The following is a 27,100-nucleotide window of genomic DNA, read 5'->3' as shown; positions in this document are numbered from 1 at the left end:
TCTTTTTTGCTGGGGATCAAGAATCCATTTTGCAACTCACCTTCCACACACCTTACACCTCCCTAACACCAGTTCTGTTCTGGCAGTGGTAGTACCTATTTCTTGTAAACTCCTCAGGCAGTTTAAAAAGAAAAAGAAATCATATTTGTGCAATACTGGAAAACAAAAAACCCACTGTTTTTCCTGATCTCCCTGCTTCATTCCCCCCCAATTGATTTCACTATATATTGCTCTATCACACATACAGTATTCCTATTTTAGAATGGGAAATGCATGCCATTTTAGGATTTAACATAAAGTGTGCACATGTGTACACACTGCTCAGCAGATTCCTGCATGCTTGCCCTGTTTGCACAAAATTAATACATTTGAATCAGCAAATTTGAATGCAGGGAGAAAGACAAAAGGGAATGTCTACAGGTATGGATGGAAACAAGTGGATTTGATCTTGAGCTACAAATGAACACAGGTATGGACTAATAAGGTCAAATCTGAATGGGGGAAACATGGATTCCAAGTGAGAGCCAACTCTAATGTGAACAAGCCCAAATCCATAACTCCTGAACAAAACAGAAATCTATTTGTTGGCTTTCTTCTTACAAAATGTTGGAATTATGAATTATGTATTCAAGAATAACTTGATTATTTATTTTACACTTTCTCTTTCTTAGTGCCAATCCCTCCAAATACAGTGTCATTTGCTGATGTCACCAACACCTCCTTGTCCATCATGTGGTTGGGCCCTCCTGAGTGGACGGATTATGATGACTTTGAACTTCAATGGACCCCAAGGGAGACCCTCACAGTTTCCAATCCTTACAGTAGTAGCAAATCAAAAGGACGCAAAATGAATGGACTCCACCCAGGGAGACTGTATCACTTCAGTGTTAGGAGCGTTAGTGGAATCATTCATAAAACGTACAGTAAATCACTTTCTGGAACTGTGAGAACAAGTAAGACACCATATTGGGACATTGATGAAAAGTTTGGTATTAACCTCCAGTGCTTTAGTTAATGCTCATTTATATTATATTAATTTATATTAGTACAGTAGTCAACAGCATCCATAGCCCCAACATCCATTTGGGGACCTACTTCTTCTTATGTTGCCATATATTTGAATAGTTGTGGTACTGCTGTTGCAATCCACCTTAATGTTAGTCTTGACCCACTACTCCACCTCAACCACCAGCTGATTCATGAGTGCTTGTGCAGGGATTGATGTCTTTACCTGTTTCACATTTCTGTTGTATCCTCATCTGGTGAAGAGCTCAGAGCTCTCACTGATCAAATGCATGCACCAGGTTGTCCTGGAAGCACAAGGGGTGGCACAGGAAGGAAACTAGGTCAGGAAAAGGTTGAGAAACATTCTATCCCATTGACAGAACTGAAATAAGGTCTAATGGCCAGTCTAGTTGGCTCCATTGTACATGGAATGATGGGGGTGCCATTCTGCAAAATGTCATAGGACAACCCTGTTGGTTTCCTGTGCTGTCCCCATCCAGATACTGAGAAGACCCTGAGCTGCTTAGCTTCAGCAAGTTTGCTGTATCCCTACATCTTCAAACCTTGCCCTTGGACTTAGCTCACATGACTGTTGTGAGACTGTAATGGGATAGGCATATCTATGACCTGCCCCCGCCCCCCGGGTCCTTGTAGGGAGGGTGTGGTATAAATATTGCGCACACGCGCACACACACACGCACACAAACACACACACAAATAGCAGTGAAATTCCTATCTCTCATCTCAGTCAGCAATAAAACAGTGACCTAATTTTATTGCAGGGTTATTTTGAGGGTGAATAAGACAAACACTGTAAAGACATAGCAATTTTTTAAAGTGCTGTATAAATGATTCATAACAGCAGATATGAGACATAAATATGATTTTGCAAAGTAATAGGTTGAGTTCAAAGGAACTGAAATAATGTGGTTGCCATCTAATTAACTGTAGCATTAACATTAACATTAGCATTAGTACATTACCATGCTGTTCCCTAATTTAATATTAGCTTTCATATGGTGAGATACATCTTTGTGCTATAAAGTAAGCTCAAAATATACAATGCACATTATTGATTCTGCTCCTGCTTTGCTTCAAAGGGCCAGACAAGATACAAAGTTTGCATTGCCGACCACAGAACTCGACTGCCATTGCTTGCTCCTGGATCCCACCTGACTCTGATTTTGATGGATATAGTATTGAATGCAAAAAAATGGACACTGCGGAGATTGAGTTCTCCAGAAGAATAGAGAGGGAGAGATCTGTGTATAACATCATGACCCTCGTGCCCCATACAAGATACTTGGTGTCCATCAAAGTGCAGTCAGCTGACATGACCAGTGAGGTGGTAGAAGACAATACCATCACTATGATAGACCGTAAGCCTTTTATTGTATGGATAAAGGGTGGGGCACAGCTCCCAATGCATGATGCAATACTTTGAAATGAATAACATGTGGCCAGAATGTGGAACATCTGTTCCGCTGCATTCAGTGCATGTTGTAATAGCTGACACTAGCTCTCAAAGCACTGAATGTATTTTTAATTGCTAAATGTGCTTGCTTGACTCATACTTTCAAGAGTCATAGGCAGTTTATATATTCTAACATGCCAGCAAAACTCAGTTATTGGTTTACCTTCCATTTGCAAACTGTTTCTTTCACCTTTCCCCCCCTTTTGCATCCTTCAAACAAAACAGCTAGGTGTATATTTCTTCCTACAGTTATGAAACAGGAAATCTAGATTCTCTCAAGCCTTTCTCCCTTCTCTTGATGTTTGCTTATTGTACCAGATGTTATGGGAAGAAAGCATAGCTTCTGTGAATCCTCAACAGTTCAACCATTTCACCTTCAGGGGGAAAAATGGAGGAAATGCCATAATGGCGGGGGACTACCATTGGTTTATGGGCATGTACACACACAGCCTGATAATGTGCATTCAGTGCTGGGTGCAGTTGTATTTAGGGGTGCTGTACACATATTGCCGCCGTGTCAGTGCTGTCCAACATTGTTGGTTGATCTAAAGTACATTCTGGTTTTAATCCAATTCATGCTGAGAATGCACTTCTCAAGCACTTTGCCATCATCTGTATACAGAGAGTGTTTTCTTAAGTCACTTCCTATTTGGGTAGACCTAGTGATGTCTCAGGGTTGTGCCACCCCTCCTATCCCACCATAAATCTGGTTTATTAAAACACATGCGGGGGAGGGGGGATTAAGTGAGGAAGGAGTTGCATGTGCACAAGTATGGTGAGGTGTTACCTTATTTCCACTGAGGATGGAAGGACTTTCCAATTTCAGTTCTCTGTTTCTCATTTCCCCCATCTTAAGTTTGGTTCTCTACGTTCTCTGCAGCAATTTGCAAGGGTTTCTTTAAAGAAAAATCATGATGAAAATCCTTTACATTTTAGTTCATTTCCCCCCTAATGAACACATTTTGTATATTTCACTAATGTACCAGCAGTTTTCCCTAATATAAATGCACTTTTAATGTTAAGTGTTCTAATATCAAAGAAGGGATGAGCAGCCTGAAACCACTGTTGAAGCATTAGAATTAGAATTCTAAAGGCATTTGCAGCTGATGGTTGGGTCTTGCTTTCCTACCCCTAACATACAGAGATGAAGAAAGACTACAAAAGTACAAAAGCTGCATTCTATTTGTTAATCTTCAACTATAAGAGATGTTTTGGTGGCTAGGAAGAGCATTTCAGTGGATATTTGATTCCACTTGGGTAAAAGTTTGCATTTAGGTGCCTAGTACGTATTGATGAAATATAGCTTTTGTAACACAACTACTGCTATCATTTAGGCCCTCCACCACCAGCAGCACATATTCGAGTGAACAAAAAGGATGCAGTCATTACCAAATCTTCCATCCACTTCGCTTTCAATTGCAGCTGGTTCAGTGACACCAATGGAGCTGTGAAATACTTTACCGTGGTTGTGAGAGAAGCTGGTGGTAAGTTTCCAGGGTTATACAAGATAGCTTGCATTGACTCAGTGCCTTTGCCGTAGACTTCCATAATCTGGTTGATCATTGTAAAATCCTGTTATGCCCACAAGGGTGATTTCAATATACAATAATAATAGATAAAGCATCTTAATAGAAAAGTATCAGGGGTCCTTGGTAATCTACAGTTCTGTAATTTGATCCCCACAAGCCTAGTTCTGCAGTAATAACACAGTATTGAACTTCCAACTTTTTCAATCACCCCTTTCTAGGTAGTGAAGAACTGAAGCCAGAACAGCATCACCCTTTGCCTTCTTACTTGGAATACAAACACAACAACTCCATCCAAATCTATCAAACAGATTATTTTGCGAGTAAATGCACTGAAAGCCCTGACAGCGTTTCAAAGAGCTTTGATATTAAGCTTGGAGCAGAGATGGAAAATCTGGGAGGAAAGTGTGATCCAAATCAGCAGAAATATTGCGATGGGCCACTAAAACCCAGGACTGCCTATAGGTCAGATTTAGTGCGGTAATCATGCCACAAAAGAATGTGGCTTGTCATTTGGAACTGTGTTTTCTAGAAGCATCTGAACTACCGAAGATTAATACCGGTAGCCTCTGTTGCATGATGTTATCTGTGCTTTACTGTGCAATTTATAATAGCTTTGCCCTGCTCTGTCTCATAGATAATGTCTAAACATTTCCTTCACCCATGTCTGTCTATCCTGCAGTGTATTAGATAGAGGACTCTGTAACATGTCATTTTCACACTGATCAGTGAACATGCCAATCCTGCAGTGGAAAACCTTAGGATGGTCCCTAGTCCTCATTTGCAGTATAAAAGTGTTCAGTGCAGCTAAAATACCAGCATACACATGATGGATACTTTTGAAATTGTGGGCAAAATATACTAGACTCTTTTGTCAGTGTAAGACTAGTTGCCAAACCCAAATGGTCCAAAAATCATGATCAATTTATTTTTGCATTTCCCCCTCCCTATCAGAAATCCCCCTCCCTATCATAGAACCTTGTAGGGTCTGAGTTTTTACTAGCCTATTTAAACTACTGTCTACAGTAGGTTTTTCGCTGAAATTCTCAGACTAGAAAAATGATCTCATAAAAGTATTACCAGTTGGATAACTTTGCCATTGTTCCAATTTAAAAACAGGTATAAATGTACAATGTTTTCTTTCTTCATTTTCTGATTGAGTGTGGAGTTACTAGCCAGGGTCTACCTATTAGTATGGGGCTACTGAAGAATCTGTTACAGACCAGAACTTAGGTTTGCTATGCCAACAAATACGTATTTAGGATAAGTGTACCAAACTCTCTGCCAAAACAATATTAGTCATCATAATGCAGAACTTTAGAATCAGAGTGCCAGTTCTTTAGAAGGTGGGTCCGGTTTTCCAAATGTATTATGTAGCCAACTTTGACTGAGAATTGACAATGATAAAGCAAAATTAGCAACACTCCCCACTGGGTAGTGAGACTAATCGTATGCGGTTTCTTTAATCTCTTAACTGTGCATTAGTCTCAGTGCAAAATGGGCCAGCATGTCTCCCACTTTCTTAGAGATCATTGCAAAACTTTTGTTATAATGCATTTCCTCTGACTATGTTCAAAGGGCTTTTTGACTATCCCCCCAAAACAAGCAGGGAGCATGTGTGTGTGTGTGTGTGTGGATTATGAAATGCCCTGTGCAGTTTGTGATCAACATATCCAAAGACAAAGACCAGGTTCTGCATTATGATTTAGCAAACTATTGGAAGCACTGTATGAGTCTGACCAAACTGCGGGAGGCAGTGGAAGATAGGAGTGCCTGGCGTGCTCTGGTCCATGGGGTCATGAAGAGTCGGACACGACTAAATGACTAAACAACAACAAATACAGCATAGAGAGCAAGCAGTATGATTAAGGTGCAAGGAATTCATAAGAAAAAGGTGGGGGTGGGGTTAAGTGCAAAAAGTTAGAAGCATCCTAGGTTCTTACATTCCTTTCTTAACTCATTAGGTGCCAAAATGAAGAGAACTCAGGAGATCCATGACTGGATTGCTCAACGCCCTTTTATTTAAATAAAAGCAACCACAGAGGGATTGGATTAGGCCCGCAGTGCTAGAAAACCAGGCTTAACTCTTTCTCACAATAAATAAATAAATAAATAAATAAATAAATAAATAAATAAATAAGATTCCTTCCAGTAGCATCTTAGAGACCAACTAAGTTTGTCATTGGTATGAGCTTTCGTGTGCACGCACACTTCTTCAGATACTTCAGATTCTTCAGATACTTCTTCAGATCTGAAGAAGTGTGCATGCACACGAAAGCTCATACCAATGACAAACTTAGTTGGTCTCTAAGCTGCTACTGGAAGGAATTTTTTTTGTTGTTGTTTCGACTACAGCAGAAAAACATGGCTACCTACCTGTAACTAACTCTTTCTAACAGTTTCCCTTATTTAAATCACACGCACACACATAGTCTGAAGCTGCTATGGGCTGTAGAATAAGAGGGAAGTAGGTACAATTAGGAATGGAAGAGAAATTTAATTACCAAGTTTGCATTTAGAGGCGATCCTCCCCAATCTACACTTTCCAAAACAATATGAAAATCAAAAATCGCACTTCTCCAACCAAGTAAAACGTAAAATGTCTTAGGGTAAAAAGGGCATTAAAATGCAGATATTTGTGGACATGACATACAAGATGCATTATATTCAGGGAAATGCTTTGCAAAAATGTGTGCCTTAGGAGAAATTCACACTGAAATGTTGATAAATTTCCATTAGCACTTTTAGTGTGTGTATGCATGCACATGTGCAAACTGATGTAGATATGTAGAGAACTTAATTTAGACTTGGAAATATCAGAAACGGAGAGTAACCAAAACAGCTTTGCTGACCTCTTGCTGAAATACAGGCTCTATATTCCAACACTTACCACCGCAGCTAATAGTAGCTTTGAATGTGGGGTAATTTAAGTCAAGGAAAGTACAGAGGAAAGGATGGGAAACATTAAAACTTCTTCTCCGTCCCCACACTTCAAAGTGTTGTGGCCTTGACCCAAGATGGGCACCTTACAGATGTTTTCTGGCTGGATTTTGCATCACTCTAAAGCAGTAGGAGATTTACTTTGTGTAGCCTTTAATACAGAACTGGGGTCCTTTGGCCCTCCAGATATCATTGGCCTCAGCCCCAGCCATGTGGCTTTCGGTCAAGGATCATGGGTGTTGTAGTCCATCAACATCTGGAGAGCCACAACATCTGGAGTTCCCCAGCCCTGGTTTAATAATCAGTATTCCTATAACCTTTACTCATTTAAATGCTTCCTTCCATTTAGGACTATCATTATAAATTATACATCCCAGGGAAATCTAATTTTAAAAACCATTTCCCCTCCTTTCCAGGATCAGCATCCGGGCTTTCACGCAACTCTTCAAAGAAGACCTGAAGGAACTTCCTGAGCCCCTGTTCTCGGATACCTATTTCTCTTTGCCAATTATTACCGAGTCAGGTTAGTTTCCCCTCCTACCTATGAAGCATTTCAGGGTATCTAAAACCTGAGCATTTGCTGGAGACAAAAGACAACAGGGAGGGATTTGTAGAGCTCTAGCCTTGTCCAAAAGTGACTTTCATCTTAAATCCATCCAGTTAGAAGGCTGATTCAGCCACTGCTATTTAATGAGAACCTGTAAGCAACATGATTCATGCCGTCTTCAGTTGGAGACTCTGTAGCAAGCCGCCTTTGATGAATCTCTGGAGAGCGTCTGCTGTTGTGGAGAATGTGGAAGCCTGCCTCTGATAGGGACGGGTCATCAGAAGACGATTTAGCAAGTCTAAAAGCATGGTTTAATTTCAGCCAGAGCTGACTGGGACTCGTAAAGTTTTATATTGTTTTGCTTTAAGGATTTCTTTTTCTTCACCCCTCCTTTATATAAGCATTTTATTGCATTTCAGAATTACAGTTGGCCTACTTTTGAAACCTGAAATAATGAGGGTTCAGTAGTAGAATGTTTATTTTTAACACAGTTATCACACACACACACTTTTATGTATTGGAGTTTCTATATTGTGGTTTGACCAAATGGTCACAGGTTGGTTTATAATTTTAAAAAAATGTGCTGGCTATGTGCACTGTTGGAGGTGGTATGCCTCTGCATTACCATTTGCTTGGAATCACAGGTAGGGAGATAAAACAGGAGATGAAAGTAACAACCCCTATCCTGCTGTTTGTCCTCAACATTTGCTAACTGACAGAATATTACCCTTTGAACATGATGGATTTAGCTATCGCTAACCCTGATAGCTGTGTTCTCCCTCCACAGTTGGGGACAGTATGCTTCTCAATGCCTGGAACCCATGGGGAGGGGAGAGTCTTGTTGTAGTATGTCCTGCTTGCAAACTTCCCATAGGTTTCTGGTTGGCCACTCTAAGGGCAGGATGCTCGACAAGATGGGCCTTTGGGCAGATCCAGCAGGGCTTTTCTTACATCCGTATGTGATAAGTACATAATTTAAAAGACTGAAACAGCAAACTGAAATTCCTAACCTTGCTAGGGATTGTATCAGAAAGCAGCAAAAGGTAGACATAGACTATTATATCATGACCTTTCTTCTAACTTTAAAACTCTTAAGTCTGATCTGTGTATATACAATTGTTTCAGAGCCCTCACTTGGAGTTGTCGAAGGGGTGAGCGCTGGTCTGTTCCTAATAATTATGCTGGTGGCTGTCACTGCATTGCTTGTCTGCAGACGGAAAGCAAAGTGAGTAGAAAGAGTAAATGTAAACTTATTTATCATGCAATGTAAATTTCACTTTATGACAGGCGCTGTAAATGCAAGAACTACAATTTTATAGTTGCACCTTTTGAAGCTATTCCTCAGTACTGTAGGTCCTAAGCGCTCTCTCTCTCTCTCTCTCTCTCTCTCTCTCTGTGTGTGTGTGTGTGTGTATTTGAATCTTGAATGGCAGATAGATTTGCTACAATATTTATTGGTCAATATAAGGAGCAAGATTGCAGCCTTAATGCTGCTACTGTGCTTTGAAGAGGAGGTGCATCATGTGCAAAGCAGCAGCATCACACAGAAAAATAGAGTGCGATGTTGCAATGATCCTGTCTTGAAACGGACATGATTTGCTTTTGGCCACAGGAGGTGGCTGTTGTGGCAGGGCAAAGCAACATTTCTCCCTTATTAGGGCACTAGATGTAACAAACACTTGACAACTTCTTGTGTTGCAGTAGTGGCCATGAAAGACCAACGGTGAGAATGAGCATTCGCAGGGACAGGCCGCTCTCTGTTCACCTGAACTTGGGACAAAAAGGGTAAGGTCAAAGTGCTTGCACTGGCATCATTGGACAATGCAGTCTGTCTAATCGCCATCTGACCCTTTCTTTCTTTCTTTTTCTTTCTTTCCAAATAACCTGAAGGAGCCGGAAAATGTCCAGGTAAGAGCCAATGCTAAGTCATTCCTTTCTACTGAGTTGGAAAAATACTGGCTCTTTGTTTTAATAATGTGTTGACGTATGGTGTTTTCTTTCTCTCCTTGCCCCTCCCCACGCCCTGCTTTGAATGTTTTAGCCCAGTAAAAGTCAGTCAGTTTGAAATGCACTTCACCAAACTCCAAGCAGACTCGAACTACCTCCTGTCAAAGGAATATGAGGTAAGGACCAAACAGAGTGAAAAGAATGGGCTGTTCAGGTACATCTGGCTATCATTCACAATGCATTGACTCAAGGCCAGTCATATTAAAAGAGACCAGATCAGTGACTTTTGACACACACAGGGAGAAAAGGTTGCATTGCTTGGGAATCAGGATGGGAAGGGACATGACATAGATAGCAGCAGGTGCCAGCGGGAGGTATCAGTGGAATAGGGCTCTAAGGCCTAGGCTAAAAAATGCAGGTGCCATTTTGGGGTCCTTCCTCAACAGTTTTCAGCAACCAACACAAACTGTTTATATCAGCATTTTGACCTGAAGTGGCTGCTGAATATCACTGTGCACTGTTTGTTCCTCAGACTGGTTTGTTCCCTCTCTGCTGTTTCTACTCAGCAGTACCCAACAGTATGTATATAGGGTGCTTTCCCACTCTTGGTTGACATTCATTGGGTCTCTGAGCAGTGCAGCTCATCCATCTATGTACATTGCCCTCGGGTATCCCCTCTCAATCTGATTAAGAAGAGCCATCCTGGATCATGCCCATCGTGTGCAGCATCCTGTTCTCAAGAGGCCAACCAGTTGCCTATGGTGGGGGGCAAGGGGTAGGAAGGGCGCCTGCAAGCAGGACCTGAGTGGGAACATCACGTTCCTTTCTTGTGATTTCCAGATTGATCCTCTATGGACAATACATTGCATGTCAGCCTCCAAAGTCTTTATTATTCACATATATTTAAGCAAATTCCCAAGTTTCCAAGCAACAGCTTCATCTGGCATGATGAGAAGTGGCTCTGTTGTATAGTAGCTTAGCACTAGAAATTGCCTTGGAGAGGTGGAGGAGCAAAGGCTTCAACCACTTGGTACTTGGCACAAATCCAGAACTGCTTGAATTCAATCACACATCTGTTCCCATCCCTTAGCCCTGAATAGCTGGCATGCTATAGAGACCATATATTAATATAATTTAACCATTTTCATCTCCCCCTTTCCTTTCTTTTGGGTTTTACAGGATCTAAAGGAAGTGGGTCGAAACCAATTGTGTGACATAGCACTTTTGCCAGAGAACAGAGGGAAAAATCGATACAATAATATATTGCCCTGTAAGTTTCCTGCTGGAAGCAAGCCTTTTCTTTTCCTCTTCCTACATCTTTTCAGCAAGAATAAGAGAGACAGGAAATGTGGTAGATCCTTCACCCCAGTACTTCTACCTGGCAGAAAACCACCACTCCCTTCAAGGGGTCTTACCCTTTGATATTCATACTGCAGGTCGCATAATGAGAGAACTCCCTCACTTCGCACCCAAAGTGCAGTGACTAATAATGTTCATCTTGGTTATGAAAGGCTTCAGCCGTTAAAGCAATTTTGCTGAATTGTCACTGTTGATGGTAGGCAGATGTAGCAATAAATAGCAACCTTTGCATGCATGATTGGTTTTATGTGATCAGCCAAAAGACAAACAGCGGAGTTTAGTATTTGCTCAAAAAAAACCAGAAACCGAACCTGTTCTAATACGTCCATAAATCACTCAACCAACATTACTGATTTGGTAGGCAGTAGATTTTTCTTTTATCTATCAGAATAAATTCAAAGTCCACAGAAAGATTAATGGTCCATGACTTTAGAACACAGAACAAATGAAAGTAGGATGCATTTTCAAAGAGTGAATGTGTTTTTTCATCTACAAACTCTAAGAACTCTACTGAAACATGTAGAGAAGAGAATAGCAGTAAGAACAGGATCTCCATAGTATGCTCTCTCATGTTTTGGGAACATGTACTGGGACAGCGAGGACTCCCAAGTCAAATAGCCAAGATACGAGGAACAGCCTCCCTCATCGTAACTGGTAAAGGTGTCAACCTAATCTTCCATGACATCTTTTTGAAGGGTCAGTTTAAGTGATCAGAGAGAAGATGTACAACAACAACAACAACAACAACAACAACAACAACAACAACAACAACAACATAATTATTTGTATCCCGCCCATCTGGCTGGGTTTCCCCAGCCACTCTGGGCAGCTTCCAACAAAGATTAAAAATGCATTAAAATGTCACACATTAAAAACTTCTCTAAACAGGGAAACCTCAACAGCTGGGCATGTCTATATGCTGACCGCTCCTCCATCTATCTTTCTTCCTTGATCTTGGAGTCATGGAAGAATCAGCTCATCATTTCTCCCCTCCTTGCACCCTCTTGTACCTTCTGCTGCCTAAAGAAGTGTCCCAAGAAACTCAAAATCTGAAAGCTGGAAGCTGAAAGCTGAAAGCTGCTCCAAAGCCATCCAGTATGGCCATCCAGTAGTATGAGGAACTGCAGTCAGGAAAAAGAAACACCAGAACACATGGAGATGTTCTTGCACAAACCTAAGGAACACTGAATCCTGGTTCACTGGCTTTGTTATAAAATTGTCCATTATATAAGATACAAAAGAAATAGCCTGGTGACACATCTAAAAATCTACATGTATATTTCCTCTATATTGTCAATTCCTGCCTTAGCTAATCAGAGGTTTGGCAGCCAATTGGAATAATTCCCAGTACTGTATATTTGCCTGTAAGAATTAATTTCCAAATCCATATTTGTGCATCGTGCTTCTGAGAGTTTTCAGCTACTATATTTCACCAAAAGAGAGGGCAGCCAGATAAAAAGGAGGACAAGATTCCTCCACCTTTAACTGTTGTGTAACAGGGGGAAATTCTGCAGGTGTGACTTTCATGTTGAAATTCCTTCTTCTGCACAACTATTAAAGGCCCAGGAATCCTTTCCCCCCCTAAACGGCCATTCTACTAAATCAGGCATCCCCAAACTTTAAGAACAACCATTTAGTACAGGCATCCCCAAACTTTGGCCCTCCAGATGTTTTGGACTGACCACTGGTCCTGCTAGCCAGGAATCATGGGAGTTGTAGGCCAAAACATCTGGAGGGCCGCAGTTTGGGGATGCCTGTACTAAATGGTTGTTCTTAAATAACTATGAAGAGCGGGGATGTCCAAGAGGTCGATCAAGATATACTGGTAGATCCCTGGGAGGTTTTGGTAGATTGCGGTCGTTCGCTGGGTCCCTTTCCCTAATGTAGGTAAAATAGAATCCAGCCCCACCCTCCATTGTTGCACAATCTGTAGAACAGAAGACTGGGAGTTTACTCAGTGAGGCTGTTTGTTTCCCCAGCGATCTGTTGGTGAGTGGCTGTTCCCCTTTCTCCCTTGAGCTTAGGCTTGAATTTCCTCCTCCCTGAAAAAAGCTCAACAACTTTTCCCTGCACCGGGGTCTTTCCTCCTCCTCCTCCCTAAAAGAAGCTCAACAAAAAGGGCTCTCCTTCCTTAAAAAAAAACCAAAAGGAGGTAGATCACTGCCAGTTTTTAATTCTGTGAGTAGATCGCAGTCTCTTGGGTGTTGGCCACCCCTGATGAAGAGGATAGTTCTGTGTGGTAGAGGTGAGCATACATTGGAAGAAAATAAGAAGTAGATCAGGCATCCCCAACCTGCGGCCCTCCAGATGTTTTAGCCTACAACTCCCATGATCCCTAGCTAACAGGACCAGTAGTCAGGGATGATGGGAATTGTAGTCTGGAGGGTGAAAGGTTGGTGGTGCCTGCTGCAGATGCTTATAGTTTCAGGACACATCACATTATAGCACAGAATAACTATCCTTTCTAATAAGCGCCTATTCCTTCTATGATAGCACAGATTTGGGGTTTAGATATCTGCCGCTAGCAGCAGTTGGGCAGGGCAGCATTGTTCAACCGGCTTCTGAATGAACAGTATCACTGCCACTTACCAAGAGGGGGAGGGACAAAGCATGAAGAGCCCAGTGTGGGTGTGGCAATGGAGGCAATCCAACACTCCGGCTGCCACACCACAGTTCCCACACTGTGCTGAGCCTCCCATGCCTCACCCCTCTTCCTCTTGGTAAGCGGCAGTAGCGCTCTCCATTCAGAAGCCAGGTGCAGTTATTCCCTGCCTAAACCACCCGCCAACTGCTGCTGCCCACTGGGGTTTGTAAATCCCAGTTGTGCTTGCTCACTGCATCTGCAAGCCAAATGGCACTCAAGTCTCTCCTATGCTAAGTCCTCATAGGGAACCACAGGTGTGCAGTCAAGACAGAAGGGAAATTGCTTGGATGCAAAATGATGTCTAATTAACCCATTGTCCTTTTCACTCTTGGGTATTACTTTCCATAGTTCCATGTTGCTGTCATATGTTGCAAATTCTGGCTTGCACCCAGGCTCATTCTTGGCTCTGATAACGGGGCAAATCCAGAGCAGCATTGGAAGCAAAAACAAAGGAAAGGGCTTTTCCATCCTCACAATATTATATGTAGTTTTACCACTTTTGTTACTTACCAGAACCTCAGCCACTAGCGATTTTGGGGCGGTGAAAACTTTGTGAATTAAAATAATAATAATAATCTAATGCATTTTTTGTTTAATCTTTAGAGTCATCAGCATGATTTGTCTCCCAATTAATAAATTCAAGGCCCCCATTTCTAGCATGCCTAGATGAAACATACTGAATAAATATAGACCATCATTGCTACATACAACTGAATATTTAGATTCACACCTTGACTGTCGGTACTTATTCATTGTTATGCATTTATTAAAATTAAGGGAACCAATAGTGAAAATGTTTTTGCAATGAATCTCTTCCACAGACGACACAACGAGAGTGAAACTTTCAAATGTAGATGATGACCCATGCTCTGACTATATCAATGCAAGCTACATCCCAGTAAGTGACTCTGTGCTTCCTTTTTGCAGCCCTTTTAAAAATTGGATATTTGACAGCAATCTTTACTCAAGTTCATAAACCTCTAATCCTCATACCCAGCCGTTATACTTACAATCCAAATTCTGAAAATTGTGCCTGACTGGCTGCCATAGAATTGAAATTCAGTAATCACTTAAGGCCATTTTCTGGGCTTTCTGTAGCTTTGTGTGAGCAGCATTAGAATAAGCCAAGAACAACTTTTTAAATATCTCTGTCTTTGTGGAACCTCTACGGATAGGTACAACTGTTTGGCACACAGTGCCCAAAATTGTATTTCATATTGAAAGCATGCATATCTTACATTAAAGCACAACTGGCAAAGATTACACTCTCATTTGTCATAAATGGCAGAATACCTCCAGATCCATAGATCACCAAATAATGTCCTATCCGTGATGGTCTATCTTCCTCCCACAACCTGTGATCTGGTTTCTAATTCCTGTATTAGTGTTTTCCTAAGTCACATTTACGTTTTGCTTTCCTCTTATAAGGTAGACCAGGGTTCTTCAACCATGGGTTCCCCTGTATTGTTGGACAGCATCTCCCATCATCCTCAAACTGCTTAGCCAATCATGGGGGATTCAGAGACCCAAGGCTGAAGGACAATGAGCTATACCAGGCATCCCCAAACTTCGGCCCTCCAGATGTTTTGGACTACAATTCCCATCTTCCCCGACCACTGGTCCTGTTAGCTAGGGATCATGGGAGTTGTAGGCCAAAACATCTGGAGGGCCGCAGTCTGGGGATGCCTGAGCTATACTGTTGTGAACACTCAGTGTTAAGATTTTCACTCTGTCATCTATTGTAATTATATTTGTGAACACTCCAGAAGACCTTGATGAATTAATTGGGTGACTTTGTTGCCATGACATCCCAGTTTAGGATATTATTTATGTTGTTATTGATCATGCCCATCCTTCTGGTGGCATAATGGTTCTCCTTTTCCCATTTTATTCTCACAATAAACCTATGAGGTAGGCAAGAAAGGGACCGGTGGCCAAATTTCACCTAATGTTGAGGACTGATGAGGGATTTGAACAGCTTTGGTCATGCCAGTGCTCCCCAGATGCTTTGTACTCAAATTCCCATCATCCCTTGCCATTGCTGATGCTGCCTGGGGTTGATGGGAAATGTCTGAAACAGCCAGAGGGCAGCAGGTTGGTAAAGACAGGCCTAGTACAATACAGATAACATGAACAAGAGGAGCTAATAAATATCTCCCAACAAGATGCAAGTTGCTGGGTAAACTGAATTGACACAACAGTAACATTTTCCTTGGGAAGAATCAGTGGATAGGCTTTGCTCATAATCTGGGCCAGAGTGGTTGCTGTTGTTTTTTAATTTCAAAACCGTTAGTCTTTTTTTTACCCAGAGCTATTTGTCCTTCAGGCATCTTTTAAAGAAAAGCCTGCTCTCTCCTTGCATCATTCTCTGTTTTGCATTGTGTGAGTTGATCTTGAGAGGGCAAAGACGATTGGCTGGTGAGGAATGGATGGTATTGTTTTGCGGCATGGTGCTTGGAGTAGAGTGCCGTTTGATCCCTGTGATTCAATGCACTGACACATTCTCTCTTTCTCTTCTCCAATCACCTTACTGCTCTTAAGCCTCAAAGCGACCTTCAGCACTGTGCTTTAAAGCCAGTTATCCAAGAGAGATGCCCCTGCATACTACGACACTATCTAAACTAATCATAGGTTTCTAAATTGGCAGGGCAATAATTTTCGCAGGGAATATATCGCAACTCAAGGACCTCTGCCCGGCACAAAGGATGATTTCTGGAAAATGGCATGGGAACAGAATGTTCACAATGTTGTCATGGTAACCCAATGTGTTGAGAAGGGTCGGGTGAGTAAATAGCTTTCCTGTTTCTTGATTACATATATGTACCTATATCTCACATTAGCACTTGAGATAACCCGGCCAGGGTCAGGACATGTTGCATTCTACATTGTGTAAAGAGCTTCACGACACATGCATGAAAAGATCTACAGAAGATCATCCAAGTAGCCTTCTGGCTTGGAGCCATTAGTCCTCCAGTGGCAGATCAGTGTGCTGATGTGATTGTCTTTCAGAAGGAAGGCAGGGTGTGGATCAGCGATGCTATTGGTGCACAGGACAGCTATCGTTTTAATGTGAAATTGCTACCCTTTTCCCCATAAGAAATGAGTGAACATTGACATGACAGAAGATAGCAGGATGTACCTGTTGAAGCATGGCTAGTTACGTGGCTTACTGTGGGAGAATAATGAGTGGGCAGCACTAAAAACCCTCTGTCTGAAAGCACCCTAGCATTCTACAGTTGTAATTTGCATCCTGATCAAATCTGCACTATGCTTCTAGAATATATCATAATTTGTGCCATCCATGTAATTGTATATAATTGTATATAATTTGCTGGGCCTTTTTAAAGTTAAATATAAAGAATTCACATCAACTGATGTTATGTTTTGTCATTTTTGTTTATTGATTACCAAAGGGAATATACGCATAAAGGTAAATTTATTCTTCTGATAGTAAAAGCAGACTCTTCTTTGTTTCTTTAGGTGAAATGTGACCATTACTGGCCCTTTGATCAGGACTCCTTATATTATGGAGACTTAATAGTCCAGATGCTATCTGAGTCAGTGCTCCCAGAATGGACAATAAGAGAGTTTAAGGTTTGCAGTGTAAGTATAGTATAACTATTTTAGCAAGCTTTCCTCAAAAATAAAGTTATACTGGCAGAGACTGATTATTACATAATCATCTGGTTCCTTGTGACAGAAGTTAAAGACTAGGAGTCCCCCAATCCTATACTTATTTATCTGGGAGTAAGTCTCACTAAACAAAATGGAAGTTACTTCCGAGTAAGCATGTAAGAACTGCTCTGTGGAAGCTGTTTCTCACATTACAATGCAACAACAAGAGAGTATGTTTGTGTTTTGAAAAGGCATGCAGATATCATTCTACTGTCACAGCATGGAGCGAGCACCCAACTTCCAGCTAACACTTTGAACTGTTAGATCTGACTAAAGGTAAAGGTAAAGGGACCCCTGACCATTAGGTCCAGTCATGACCGACTCTGGGGTTGCGCGCTCATCTCGCATTATTGGCAGAGGGAGCCGGCGTACAGCTTCCAGGTCATGTGGCCAGCATGACAAAGCCGCTTCTGGTGAACCAGAGCAGCACACGGAAACGCCGTTTACCTTCCCGCTGTTTACCTTCTACTTGCACTTTGCACTTTGCACTTTGACGTGCTTTTGAACTGCTAGGTTGGCAGGAGCTGGGACCAAGCAACGGGAACTCACCCCTTCGCAGGGATTCAAACCGCCGACCTTCTGATCAGCAAGCCCTAGGCTCAGTGGTTTAACCCACAGTGCCACCTGTGTCCCAGCTAACACTTTGAACTGTTAGATCTGACTAGTGTGTGGCAAATATGGCCTGGTTGCTGCTGTGTCATAAACTTATACCTACCTGCCAGATCTTTCTCTGTTTTTTGTTTCCTGGTCTGACTGAGAGCTATTTACAATTGAAATAAAAAGCCAAGTGTCATCCCTTATCTCAGGTGTGGGAGTGAGCTTTGGCCCTCCAGATGTTGCTGAACTACATCTGCCTTCATCTGTGGCCATTGAGCATGATCGCTTGGGATGGTGGGAGTTGAAGTTCAGCAACCTCTGGAGGGCCAAAGGTTCCCCACACCTCCCTTATCTGTACAGTGTGAGAACCTGCCCTCTGATACTCAGCAGAGATAATCAGTGGTGTATATTGTCTGCTTTCCATGACTAATTTCCCCCTCCACTGTCAATTGGCCTTATAGGAAGAGCAGCTTGATTCCTCTAGACTCATTCGTCAGTTCCATTACACGGTGTGGCCAGACCATGGTGTACCGGAAACCACCCAGTCCCTCATCCAGTTTGTGAGAACAGTACGAGATTATATCAACCGAACACCCCGTGCAGGACCAACCATAGTACACTGCAGGTATTAGCAGGACAACAGTGCTTTGAAGACTGGGTTGGGGGGGTGGGCGAGAGTGCATCAAAAAGTATTTGCCTTTCATTTGCTTTCCAGTATCATTGAACAGGTAGGACTTCTGGTAGCCAACTGGAAGTTTAAGTCTTCTCCATGTGCAAAGTGTACCTAACAAGAGACCATTCTTCCAACCATTTTGCCGGTGGGTGGCACTGAGAAGTTTCCCTGCTTCTCTCAGTTAAAACACAAAGGATTGAAAAGATGGAGATACAAATGAGAGCTCAGCTTGAGCCTCCTGTGTCTAGTACTAGCCAGAGGAGGAGCAAATCAGGAGACATACTGTTTCTGTATTCTTTTTCAGCGCTGGAGTTGGAAGAACAGGCACCTTTATTGCACTGGATCGAATTCTTCAGCAGTTGGATTCAAAAGATTCCGTGGATATTTACGGGGCTGTGCATGATCTGAGGCTTCACAGGGTCCACATGGTCCAAACAGAGGTAAGCATTATTAGGATGCCACTATTATCATACCACAATAACCGGAGAGTCCTCGCTAAAAATTGAATTGTTTGGTTCAAACCAATGTATGAAATTCCAACACACTCTTCTGGTTTGGGTGAGGTTCTGGTGCTGCAGCAGCAGCCATTGCAACTTGACCTTCCCACAAGCCCTTTCCCTCACCAGCCCTCCCAAAACTCTGCTTGTTTCCACCCTCCCCCTTGCTCTCAACAGAAATAAGCCTCTAGGCCAGTGGTTCCCAACCTTTTTTTGGCCATGCCCCACCTAAGCATCACTAAAATCCTGATGCCCCCCCACCCTGTGACATATAATTCTTATCATTCAAAAGTGAACTCCTATTCACATGGAGGAAGCCTAAGAGGCCATTAACTGTTGTTAACTCATTCTCGAATTGCCCCACTTTGTGAACCACGGCTCTAGACCATGTGTGAGGTTTCCCAGCTCCTTTTCCTCCTTGCGCCCTTCTTTCCTCAAGTCTATATCTTCTCCCTCGCCTCTCAAATTGCTGGTCAGCTAGAAACTGCTAATCAGCTATGGTAGGTGGTCAGCTAGCATAGATAAGCTGTTCTCATTTTTGTGTGTTTTAATCTTGCATTTTTATGCTGTGTACAAATGAAAGGTGGTATACAAAGTTAATAAATAAATTGCTTGTCAGCCAGCAACTGCTTGTCAGTTATGGGAGGAAGTCAGCTAGCAAAGGTAAGCTAGGCACAGGTAACTTTCCTCTAGGGCCAGAGTCTCTGTTCCCTGCTGTGATCTCAGATTGCATTATTAGAACACCACTGAAGGAAATGGAACGTTCCCTGCCCCCCATGCATATTGATGCAGGGGGTGTTTTTTGGGGGGGTTGACAATCCCAATTAGCAATTGGGTAAAGCCTATTGCTTCCCACACTAGGGTCATGATTCAGTCGTCCGTCCCCCCACTCAATCCCCTTGCACTTAAGGGCACAGATTACTGAGCCAATGTATCATCTAGGCCTTAGCTCATCCCTCTTTGTCTTCTTGGACCTCATGCATCATTTCCTAAAAGTGCTGAGCTCTCATGTAATGTCTGGATTTCTATGGCTATCCAGCCACCCGTCCTATAACAAAGCTTTGCTTGTACAGCAGTCCCTTAAGTACCTTTTATCTCCCATGATGCTAGCTAGCTGCACTTCAACAGGAGCTTCCCCCCCCCCTTCTCCTTTCTTCGCTCCTTTTTGTACACCTTCAGTATTGCACAGATGAATGCTGGTACTACAAAACAATCAGTAGCTGCTGCAGCTTAATTACTTAACTTTTCAGAATAGGAGGGGGGTGTACTTGCTCCCTAACAGCAGCCTCACAAGAAATGTAGTCCTTTACAATGAGGGAAGTGAAAGCAATTTTCACCAGCTCTGGGGAAGTGCCTATTTCGCTATCCATTTATATAGACAGTAATTTACAGGCACTCTGGAAATGCTTCAGACAAATAACTAGGATTTTCCCCCCCCCTCCACGGGTGAAATAGGGTCAGTGTTTCAGAGCATTAGGCTTAGTGGGGTAGACAATGGTTCAAAAGACGAGACATACTTAGGAGCTCTGTGTATGAGTGCTTAGAAAACCATCAGACAAACAGCCAGGGATAAAGGAGGATATACAACTGAAGATGTAGATACTTATCTGTGAGCTTATTACTTGGAAGCTTCAAGGTCAGAGGGAGAGATGACTTTTAGTGTGTTCTATTTATTTACCAAGCAGGTCCTGCCATCATTCATTATTATGGTATTGGGAAGAAGAGATCCGTCTCTTCCCAACATGTTGTTCACAAGTGGGCAATAAAACAAGATGAAAGCACAATTCTTTAATTTAAAACACACAGAGAGAGAGAGGGGGGGTGAGTCACATAATGCTATTTAACCAGAGATACTAGAAAAGAAAGAAAAAAGCAGTGTGTACATTTCTGTGCTCTCTTAAGAGGTATTGCAGTGACAGGATAACCCAAAGTGAGCTATGATACTAGTGGCTTTACTGCAGTGCCAGACAGTTCCCAGAGGTTGGTGCTACTGTTGTTGGTGAGGACACTTGCTATCCTTGCAATCAGGGTGCTTCCAGATAGGGATAGGTGCTACTTGTGCATGCATATTTGATTGTTTGTCTAGTCTAGATGCCATTGCTGGCATCAACATACCAGCTAATATTTTTTCCTCATTTAATCTGGAGTTTCAGTGTAAAATAAGGCAAGTTAAAAAAACAAAACACCACCCTGATGCCAGCTTCCCATTTGCAATATCTGAAGGACATCTTTGCAATATTAAGCCCCTATTTGGAACCATCACAGCATTATGCTGTGAAGTCCAGGAAAATATGTGCCTTGCACCAGTAAAATAATAATATAATTATACCCTACCCATCTGGCTGGGTTGCCCCAGCAACTCTGGGCAGCTTCCAACATACAGTACATAAAAACCTAAACAAACATTAAGGACTCAGCTAAATTGGCAAATAAAAATTGCTTTATATGCATTGTTTATGCATTCTAAGACTGACACCAGTTGGGTACTGTGGAGTTTCATTTTTGCTAAGCCGGTTTCGCATACAAAGTTTACAGCGCATTTAACTGAAACGCTTCTTTGATGTGTCTAGATCCAGCCTAATAGTTACAATCTGATCCAATATAAAAAGTCACAATAACTTTAAAATAAGCAACATATCAAGCAAAGCAACATTTAGAATCATAGAATCATAGAGTTGGAAGAGACCACAAGGGCCATCCAGTCCAACCCCCTGCCAAGCAGGAAACACCATCAAAGCATTCTTGACATATGGCTGTCAAGCCTCTGCTTAAAGACCTCCAAAGAAGGAGACTCCACCACACTCCTTGGTAGCAAATTCCACTGCCGAACAGCTCTTAGCAATCCATCAGAATCTAATAGTAAACAGTGAAGTTAAACCTCAGCAAATAGCAATTAAACAGTTTGCACTTATCAGCCACAATAAAGAATTACAGTACATCTCACTGGTAGAGAACAGGGGAGGGAACAAACAGAAGGACAAATGGGATGGGAAAGTCCTATTATGCTAGAAATATGGAGTGGGGGGACAATTAAACATGAAGAGTAGCAGAACTGGGAGAGTGGATTGTTAAAGTTCAGTGTTGTAGTCTGGGATCCTGCAAGCCTTCATTAGTTTAAATTCTTCCTGTTTGGATGTTGGGAATGTATCCCTCCCCTCCAACCAGGCACAATGAGAGAGGGACTATTCCAGCGGTATCAGAATCGGGGTCTGTTTAATTTGTCAGGTTACAGCCATCTACAAATTCCTGTGTGTCTCTTACAATACAGAGACTTAGACTGTGCTTAGCACTGTTTCTTGGATCATAATGAAAAATCCAAGTGCTTCCTAATAAATGAGATGCTCTAAAAAGTTCAGGCTTAAGGTTTTTAATAGGCAAAGCTGAGAAGCCTATGTTATAATTGTGGGGGAGTTTTTCCATGTAGGCACTAAAAATGATTGCATTGCAAAAAAAAAGAAAAAAAAGATGCCTTAGTCACAAGGCTGGCATCACTCTGGAAAAATATTACTACCATTAAGATGATGAAAATCAAATATACATGCATTATTCTTAATTGAATTAACTAACAGGGATATTATTCCTTCCTAGTTAGAAGAGTGAACTAATTTATTTTTAGATGGGATTTACAATAATATTCCTGTTATCTGGTATAAAAGTGAGAAGATGATTGGATGGTTTTCAGTTGTTTCATTACATTCAAAATTCAACATTAGATGTGTTTGAACTTTACTATGATCCAAGCAGAATAGGGAGGCGGCAAAAAAGGCCTCCACAGTCTTACTGCCAAGGTTGAGATTTGGTGACTTGCTACTTCAAGGAAATGGACCTTTCAGATCTACCTAGCATGGCTATAGACTAAAATGTACTGTGCAGTCATGCAATGCACCAATTAGGCCCTCCTCACTTGTACATTTCTGGATCAAGAGGCCAATATTTCATAGCATGTTGGGGGGCTAGCAAAAACCTACAGGTGGATGTTGAAATAAACAGTGGGAAAATCCCCCCTCCCCCTTCATGCTCTATAATCTAGTACCGTTGCAGAAGTCAAGCCCAGGGCAGGAACAACCATTCTGAACCATCTAATGTGGTGTGCATGGTGGGAAGCTAACATTCCATTCCAGTCTGGTGGTATGTCATCCAACCCCAATGCCTCCAGTCCATTCAATTATTAGGAATTCTGTCCCTTTAACACCTTAAATTATGGGGGAAAGAGAACACTTGGATAAGAGGAATTCCCATCCTAATAAGCCAGCTGCAAAAGGCTCTCTAAGCCTAGCTTATTAGGAAGCACACTAAGCTGCCTTATTAGGAAGCAGACTCTCCCCCCCCCCACACACACACACCTTAATGATTCAGGTGTTGATTGGTGTCAAGAGATGAGAGGGATCTGTCAATTTTGATTTCTCTCCGTTTCTCATTTTTCAGATCTTAAATTCAGCTTATCTAGTTTCAGTGCACATTTGCAATTTTCAAAGAAGCTGCATGAAAATTCATAAGACAATATTGTGTGCATGTCTAATACACACAGATTTATCTATTATATGATTTTTTTGCAAGCAATTTGCACCCAATGCATGCTCTCTCTTTAATATGGTTTGGTTAGAGAATGGAAATGCAAAATTCATACAATACAGTAGTGTGGGGGTTTTTCCCCAGGAAAGGTGTTTTCTGGTTCATATATTGGTTCAGAAAGTCCAAAATGACCTGAACAAATATGTTCTCCTATCACTAGGAAAGGAAGACCTGAAAAAACATTTTTTCCTCATCTTGACACATTCTCTTCCTTCATTGTAGTGTCAGTATGCGTATTTACATCAATGTGTGAGAGATGTCTTAAGAGCAAGAAAACTACGCAGTGAACAGGAAAACCCATTGTTTCCAATATATGAAAATGTGAATCCAGAGTATCACAGAGGTAAGGATGTTTTTTTAAGATTAAAAATACGTTATAATGTTGTTACACATAATAAAGTTATAACTGGTACCTATAGCAAAAGCAAGCCATCTCTTTCAGTAAATATAAAGATTGCAATTTTGAATGTCAGCACACAACCTGGGACTTTTGTTAAAAGAGCTGGCAATAGATGGTGAATAATATAATCTGCTTCTTACATGCAAGAAGGTATCATGAGCTAAGAAGGAAAGCAGCCTTCAGAAGCAAGATGGTTCTGAGCATTAACCCTCATTTTGTTTTTCTTCAGTTGTTCATGCAGTTCCTTTGAACCTACAACTCCCTGATATTTCTTATATGTGTGCTGTTATTGCGCAGTCCACCACAACACAGGATTAAATGTTTTCATTTAAACCAGTCTACTCCCATTGAAAAAGTTGAGAATTTACATCCCAGAACTTTGAATGAAATCTCATGAATATAGTAGTTTATTACTGTCCTCCAACTTGACCTTTCTATTATTTGAAAGAAATCCCCGCCATTCAAGGCATCTCTAAACACCATCTAGTTCAGGCATCCCCAAACTTTGGCACTCCAGATGTTTTGGACTACAATTCCCATCTTCCCCAACCACTGGTCCTGTTAGCTAGGGATCATGGGAGTTGTAGGCCAAAACATCTGGAGGGCTGCAGTTTGGGGATACCTGATCTAGTTCTTTCAACTTTTCATGGGCTGTACTTGAAGGCTCCATTACAGGCTTAATGTGTTTCCCTTCGTGTGTGATATGTTCATATGCTATATTTTATGCCATAGAATAGCATTTTGCTGCCTTTTGAGGTTTTAGGCTTTCTGGAGAAGGGAGAATATATTGTGCTAATAAAATACCAGACATATTTACTGTACTAAACAAATGATCTTGATAAGAATAGCCTGCCTTGTCCTTCCATCACTTTCTTTGCTTGACATCTTGCTCCAGTGTAGGAAGTCATAGCAAGAGGATTTACTAAAGCCTTCTTATCAATTTTTGATAGTGGAGTCCTGTATAGTAATCAGTTCTGTGGTGGCAGATTCCCAGAATATCTGACTATTCTGCAGCTAACTGCCCAGTAAACTTTATTTAATTTTTTACCCATACTGACAATTTTTTAAGCCTCTATTTTGTTCAAGAATAGCCAGATGTTGTAGACCACAACTCTCTTCATCCCTGGGCCATGGTGGCTGGGGCTGAAGGAAGGTTTAGTCCAAAACTCCATCCCCAAACTACGGCCCTCCAGATGTTTTGGACTACAATTCCCATCTTCCCCGACCACTGGTCCTGCTAGCTAGGGATTATGGGAGTTGTAGGCCAAAACATCTGGAGGGCCGCAGTTTGGGGGTGGCTGCTCCAGAGGCATGATAACTATACCTGATTTAGATTTATTTAGAAGATTAATGGATGTTCCTTTGCAAGGGTTTGCAGTTTGAATCTTATTGCTGTTTCATAGGTACAAATGTGTGGGTGTTTTATGCCAATTTAACTGCCATAGCTCCCCCCCCCGGCAAAAAACTGATCCTACTACTGTATATGAATTATAAAGATTTCTGCTAATTCCCTGCTAGAATTGTTTTCAACACATGTGTATGCCAACTCTCCAGAGCATAGATTATTTACAGCACTGGTGAAAGCCACCAAACAGACTTGTTGTTAGACTCTAACTCCTATCTTCCCCGACCATTGAAGTCTATAACATCTGGGGAGTACCAAGATGGCTGCCCTGAAAAAGATATTATTTTTAAGAACCTTTTCCCCTTTCACAGAACTAAAGTTCCCAGAGTTCCCTGGGGTAAGGAACGATGGCTTAACCAGTTCAAAGCTGTAACTCCAGATGGGAGGAAGTGCTACAAAACTATGCAACACTTGCATCTGAGTAGACAAGTTTAGAACTGCACTGTAAGTCTGTAGTATAGATGATACTAATATGGCTACCTCCCCACCCCCACCCCATTGCAGAGCATATGTCCTTTAAGAGCTGCATGATAAGCAGAAATCCAGGAAAGGTTTAACCTCATCACAGTACTTGTATGCCAAAAGGAGTTTTCTTTCCTCAATTTCTGCTTTTTATATAGCTTGGTTTTGTTATTTGTTTTTATTTAAAAGATTTATAGGGCAATGTTCTATTAGCGTTAAAAAGGCAGGAGTCCTGTCAAGAAAAAAAAAATATATGACTGTTCTGTCTTGTTGTTCTAAGGCACAGTTGCCGTTTTCTTATTTTGCATAGAGACACAATTCTGGTCTCCAGCTATCTATATCATTCTAGTACTTTCATAAGGACATGTTTACAGGCTGGTGCTGGAAATACGAAAACAAAACCATTCTGTGTGCCCTTCCTAACTTCCGTTTTCTTTTTGTTTCAGATGCTGTTTATTCAAGGCACTAAAGCTCCAACAGATTCCTGCTCGTTGCAGTTGTATCTGTTGTGTTTTTTTTAAAAAAAATACTTTATGCACTACAGAAGTGCCAGACATGTTTGATACTGTGTATAATTTATTAGTCTGGTGACATTTTTAAAGTATATAATTTAAATATAATAGATATTGTTGTATATAAATGTACTTTGCTATTATGTAAATATGTATTTTATCTATAATGTTTATATTAAGCTTCAGATAATACTATTTTTCCATGCTAAAGTTATTTTAATGAATTCTTCCCTATAAACTATCTTTTGCTGAATAAGTAGCAGGTTTTTAAGCATGAGACAAAAAAGTGTAACACTACACTGCAAAAACACTTACAGGCATGGGTGGGCAACCAGCAAACCTAGACTAGCTCCTCCTTGCATCTATATTGTTAAGGGTTAAAAAATATTGATCATTCAAGAGCTGCAAAAGCATGCAGATTTCATACCTTGTGAACTGTGATATCAGTTTCCATTCATCTGTGCACGTCATGTTCTTTAGACTTCTGAAGACATCAGGGTTTTAAGTAATATTTAAGACTGCAATCCTGTGGGGGGGGGAGAGACAATAAAGGCACTGTCATATTATAGGTGACAGGGGAACACCTGGTACTGAGGATAATAGCTTCATTGATGCACAGGAAACTGAGGTGGTGCTCCAGAAAACCTGCTAAAGGTTGGGAAACTACAAGGAGGAAGCAGCTGGAGAGAATACTCGTGGTTTCAGTTGTTTCTGTACTAATGCACAGAGTAAGGGGGAAAGCAAGACAAATATGAGCTCTTAACACAGTATGGAGAAGACAGATAAATAACTATTTGGTGACAGAAAGCGGAACACCTACTTTACCTCTTTCTTCACTCAAAAGAAAAGCACTGCCCAACCTGGG

General features: G+C 41.5%; 1 protein-coding gene across 3 annotated transcripts in view; it reads left to right on the top strand.

The window, feature by feature from the left end:
- PTPRB (protein tyrosine phosphatase receptor type B) overlaps positions 1 to 26,692 on the top strand; it is a 76,610-nt gene extending 49,918 nt beyond the window's left edge. The window contains exons 18-35 of one of the 3 annotated variants that reach the window (XR_004693330.2): positions 672 to 953; positions 2,106 to 2,384; positions 3,814 to 3,963; positions 4,227 to 4,470; positions 7,362 to 7,468; positions 8,618 to 8,717; positions 9,194 to 9,277; positions 9,383 to 9,400; positions 9,534 to 9,615; positions 10,619 to 10,709; positions 14,264 to 14,340; positions 16,090 to 16,224; positions 16,923 to 17,045; positions 18,176 to 18,339; positions 18,692 to 18,827; positions 23,679 to 23,799; positions 25,573 to 25,705; positions 26,170 to 26,692. Coding sequence is in view for 1 of the 3 variants with exons in the window: in XM_035127168.2 (XP_034983059.2) it covers positions 672 to 953; positions 2,106 to 2,384; positions 3,814 to 3,963; positions 4,227 to 4,470; positions 7,362 to 7,468; positions 8,618 to 8,717; positions 9,194 to 9,277; positions 9,383 to 9,400; positions 9,534 to 9,615; positions 10,619 to 10,709; positions 14,264 to 14,340; positions 16,090 to 16,224; positions 16,923 to 17,045; positions 18,176 to 18,339; positions 18,692 to 18,827; positions 23,679 to 23,799; positions 26,170 to 26,192 (2,216 nt within the window). In the remaining 2 variants the exon portion in view is untranslated. The remainder of the gene's footprint in view (positions 1 to 671; positions 954 to 2,105; positions 2,385 to 3,813; positions 3,964 to 4,226; positions 4,471 to 7,361; positions 7,469 to 8,617; positions 8,718 to 9,193; positions 9,278 to 9,382; positions 9,401 to 9,533; positions 9,616 to 10,618; positions 10,710 to 14,263; positions 14,341 to 16,089; positions 16,225 to 16,922; positions 17,046 to 18,175; positions 18,340 to 18,691; positions 18,828 to 23,678; positions 23,800 to 25,572; positions 25,706 to 26,169) is intronic. The other 2 variants (XR_004693331.2, XM_035127168.2) reach the window with 2 other exon arrangements.
- Positions 26,693 to 27,100: the final 408 nt, after the last annotated feature.

The sequence above is a fragment of the Zootoca vivipara genome, chromosome 10 (assembly GCF_963506605.1).
Source record: "Zootoca vivipara chromosome 10, rZooViv1.1, whole genome shotgun sequence".
NCBI lineage: Eukaryota > Metazoa > Chordata > Lepidosauria > Squamata > Lacertidae > Zootoca > Zootoca vivipara.
This window is presented reverse-complemented; position numbering and strand designations above follow the sequence as displayed.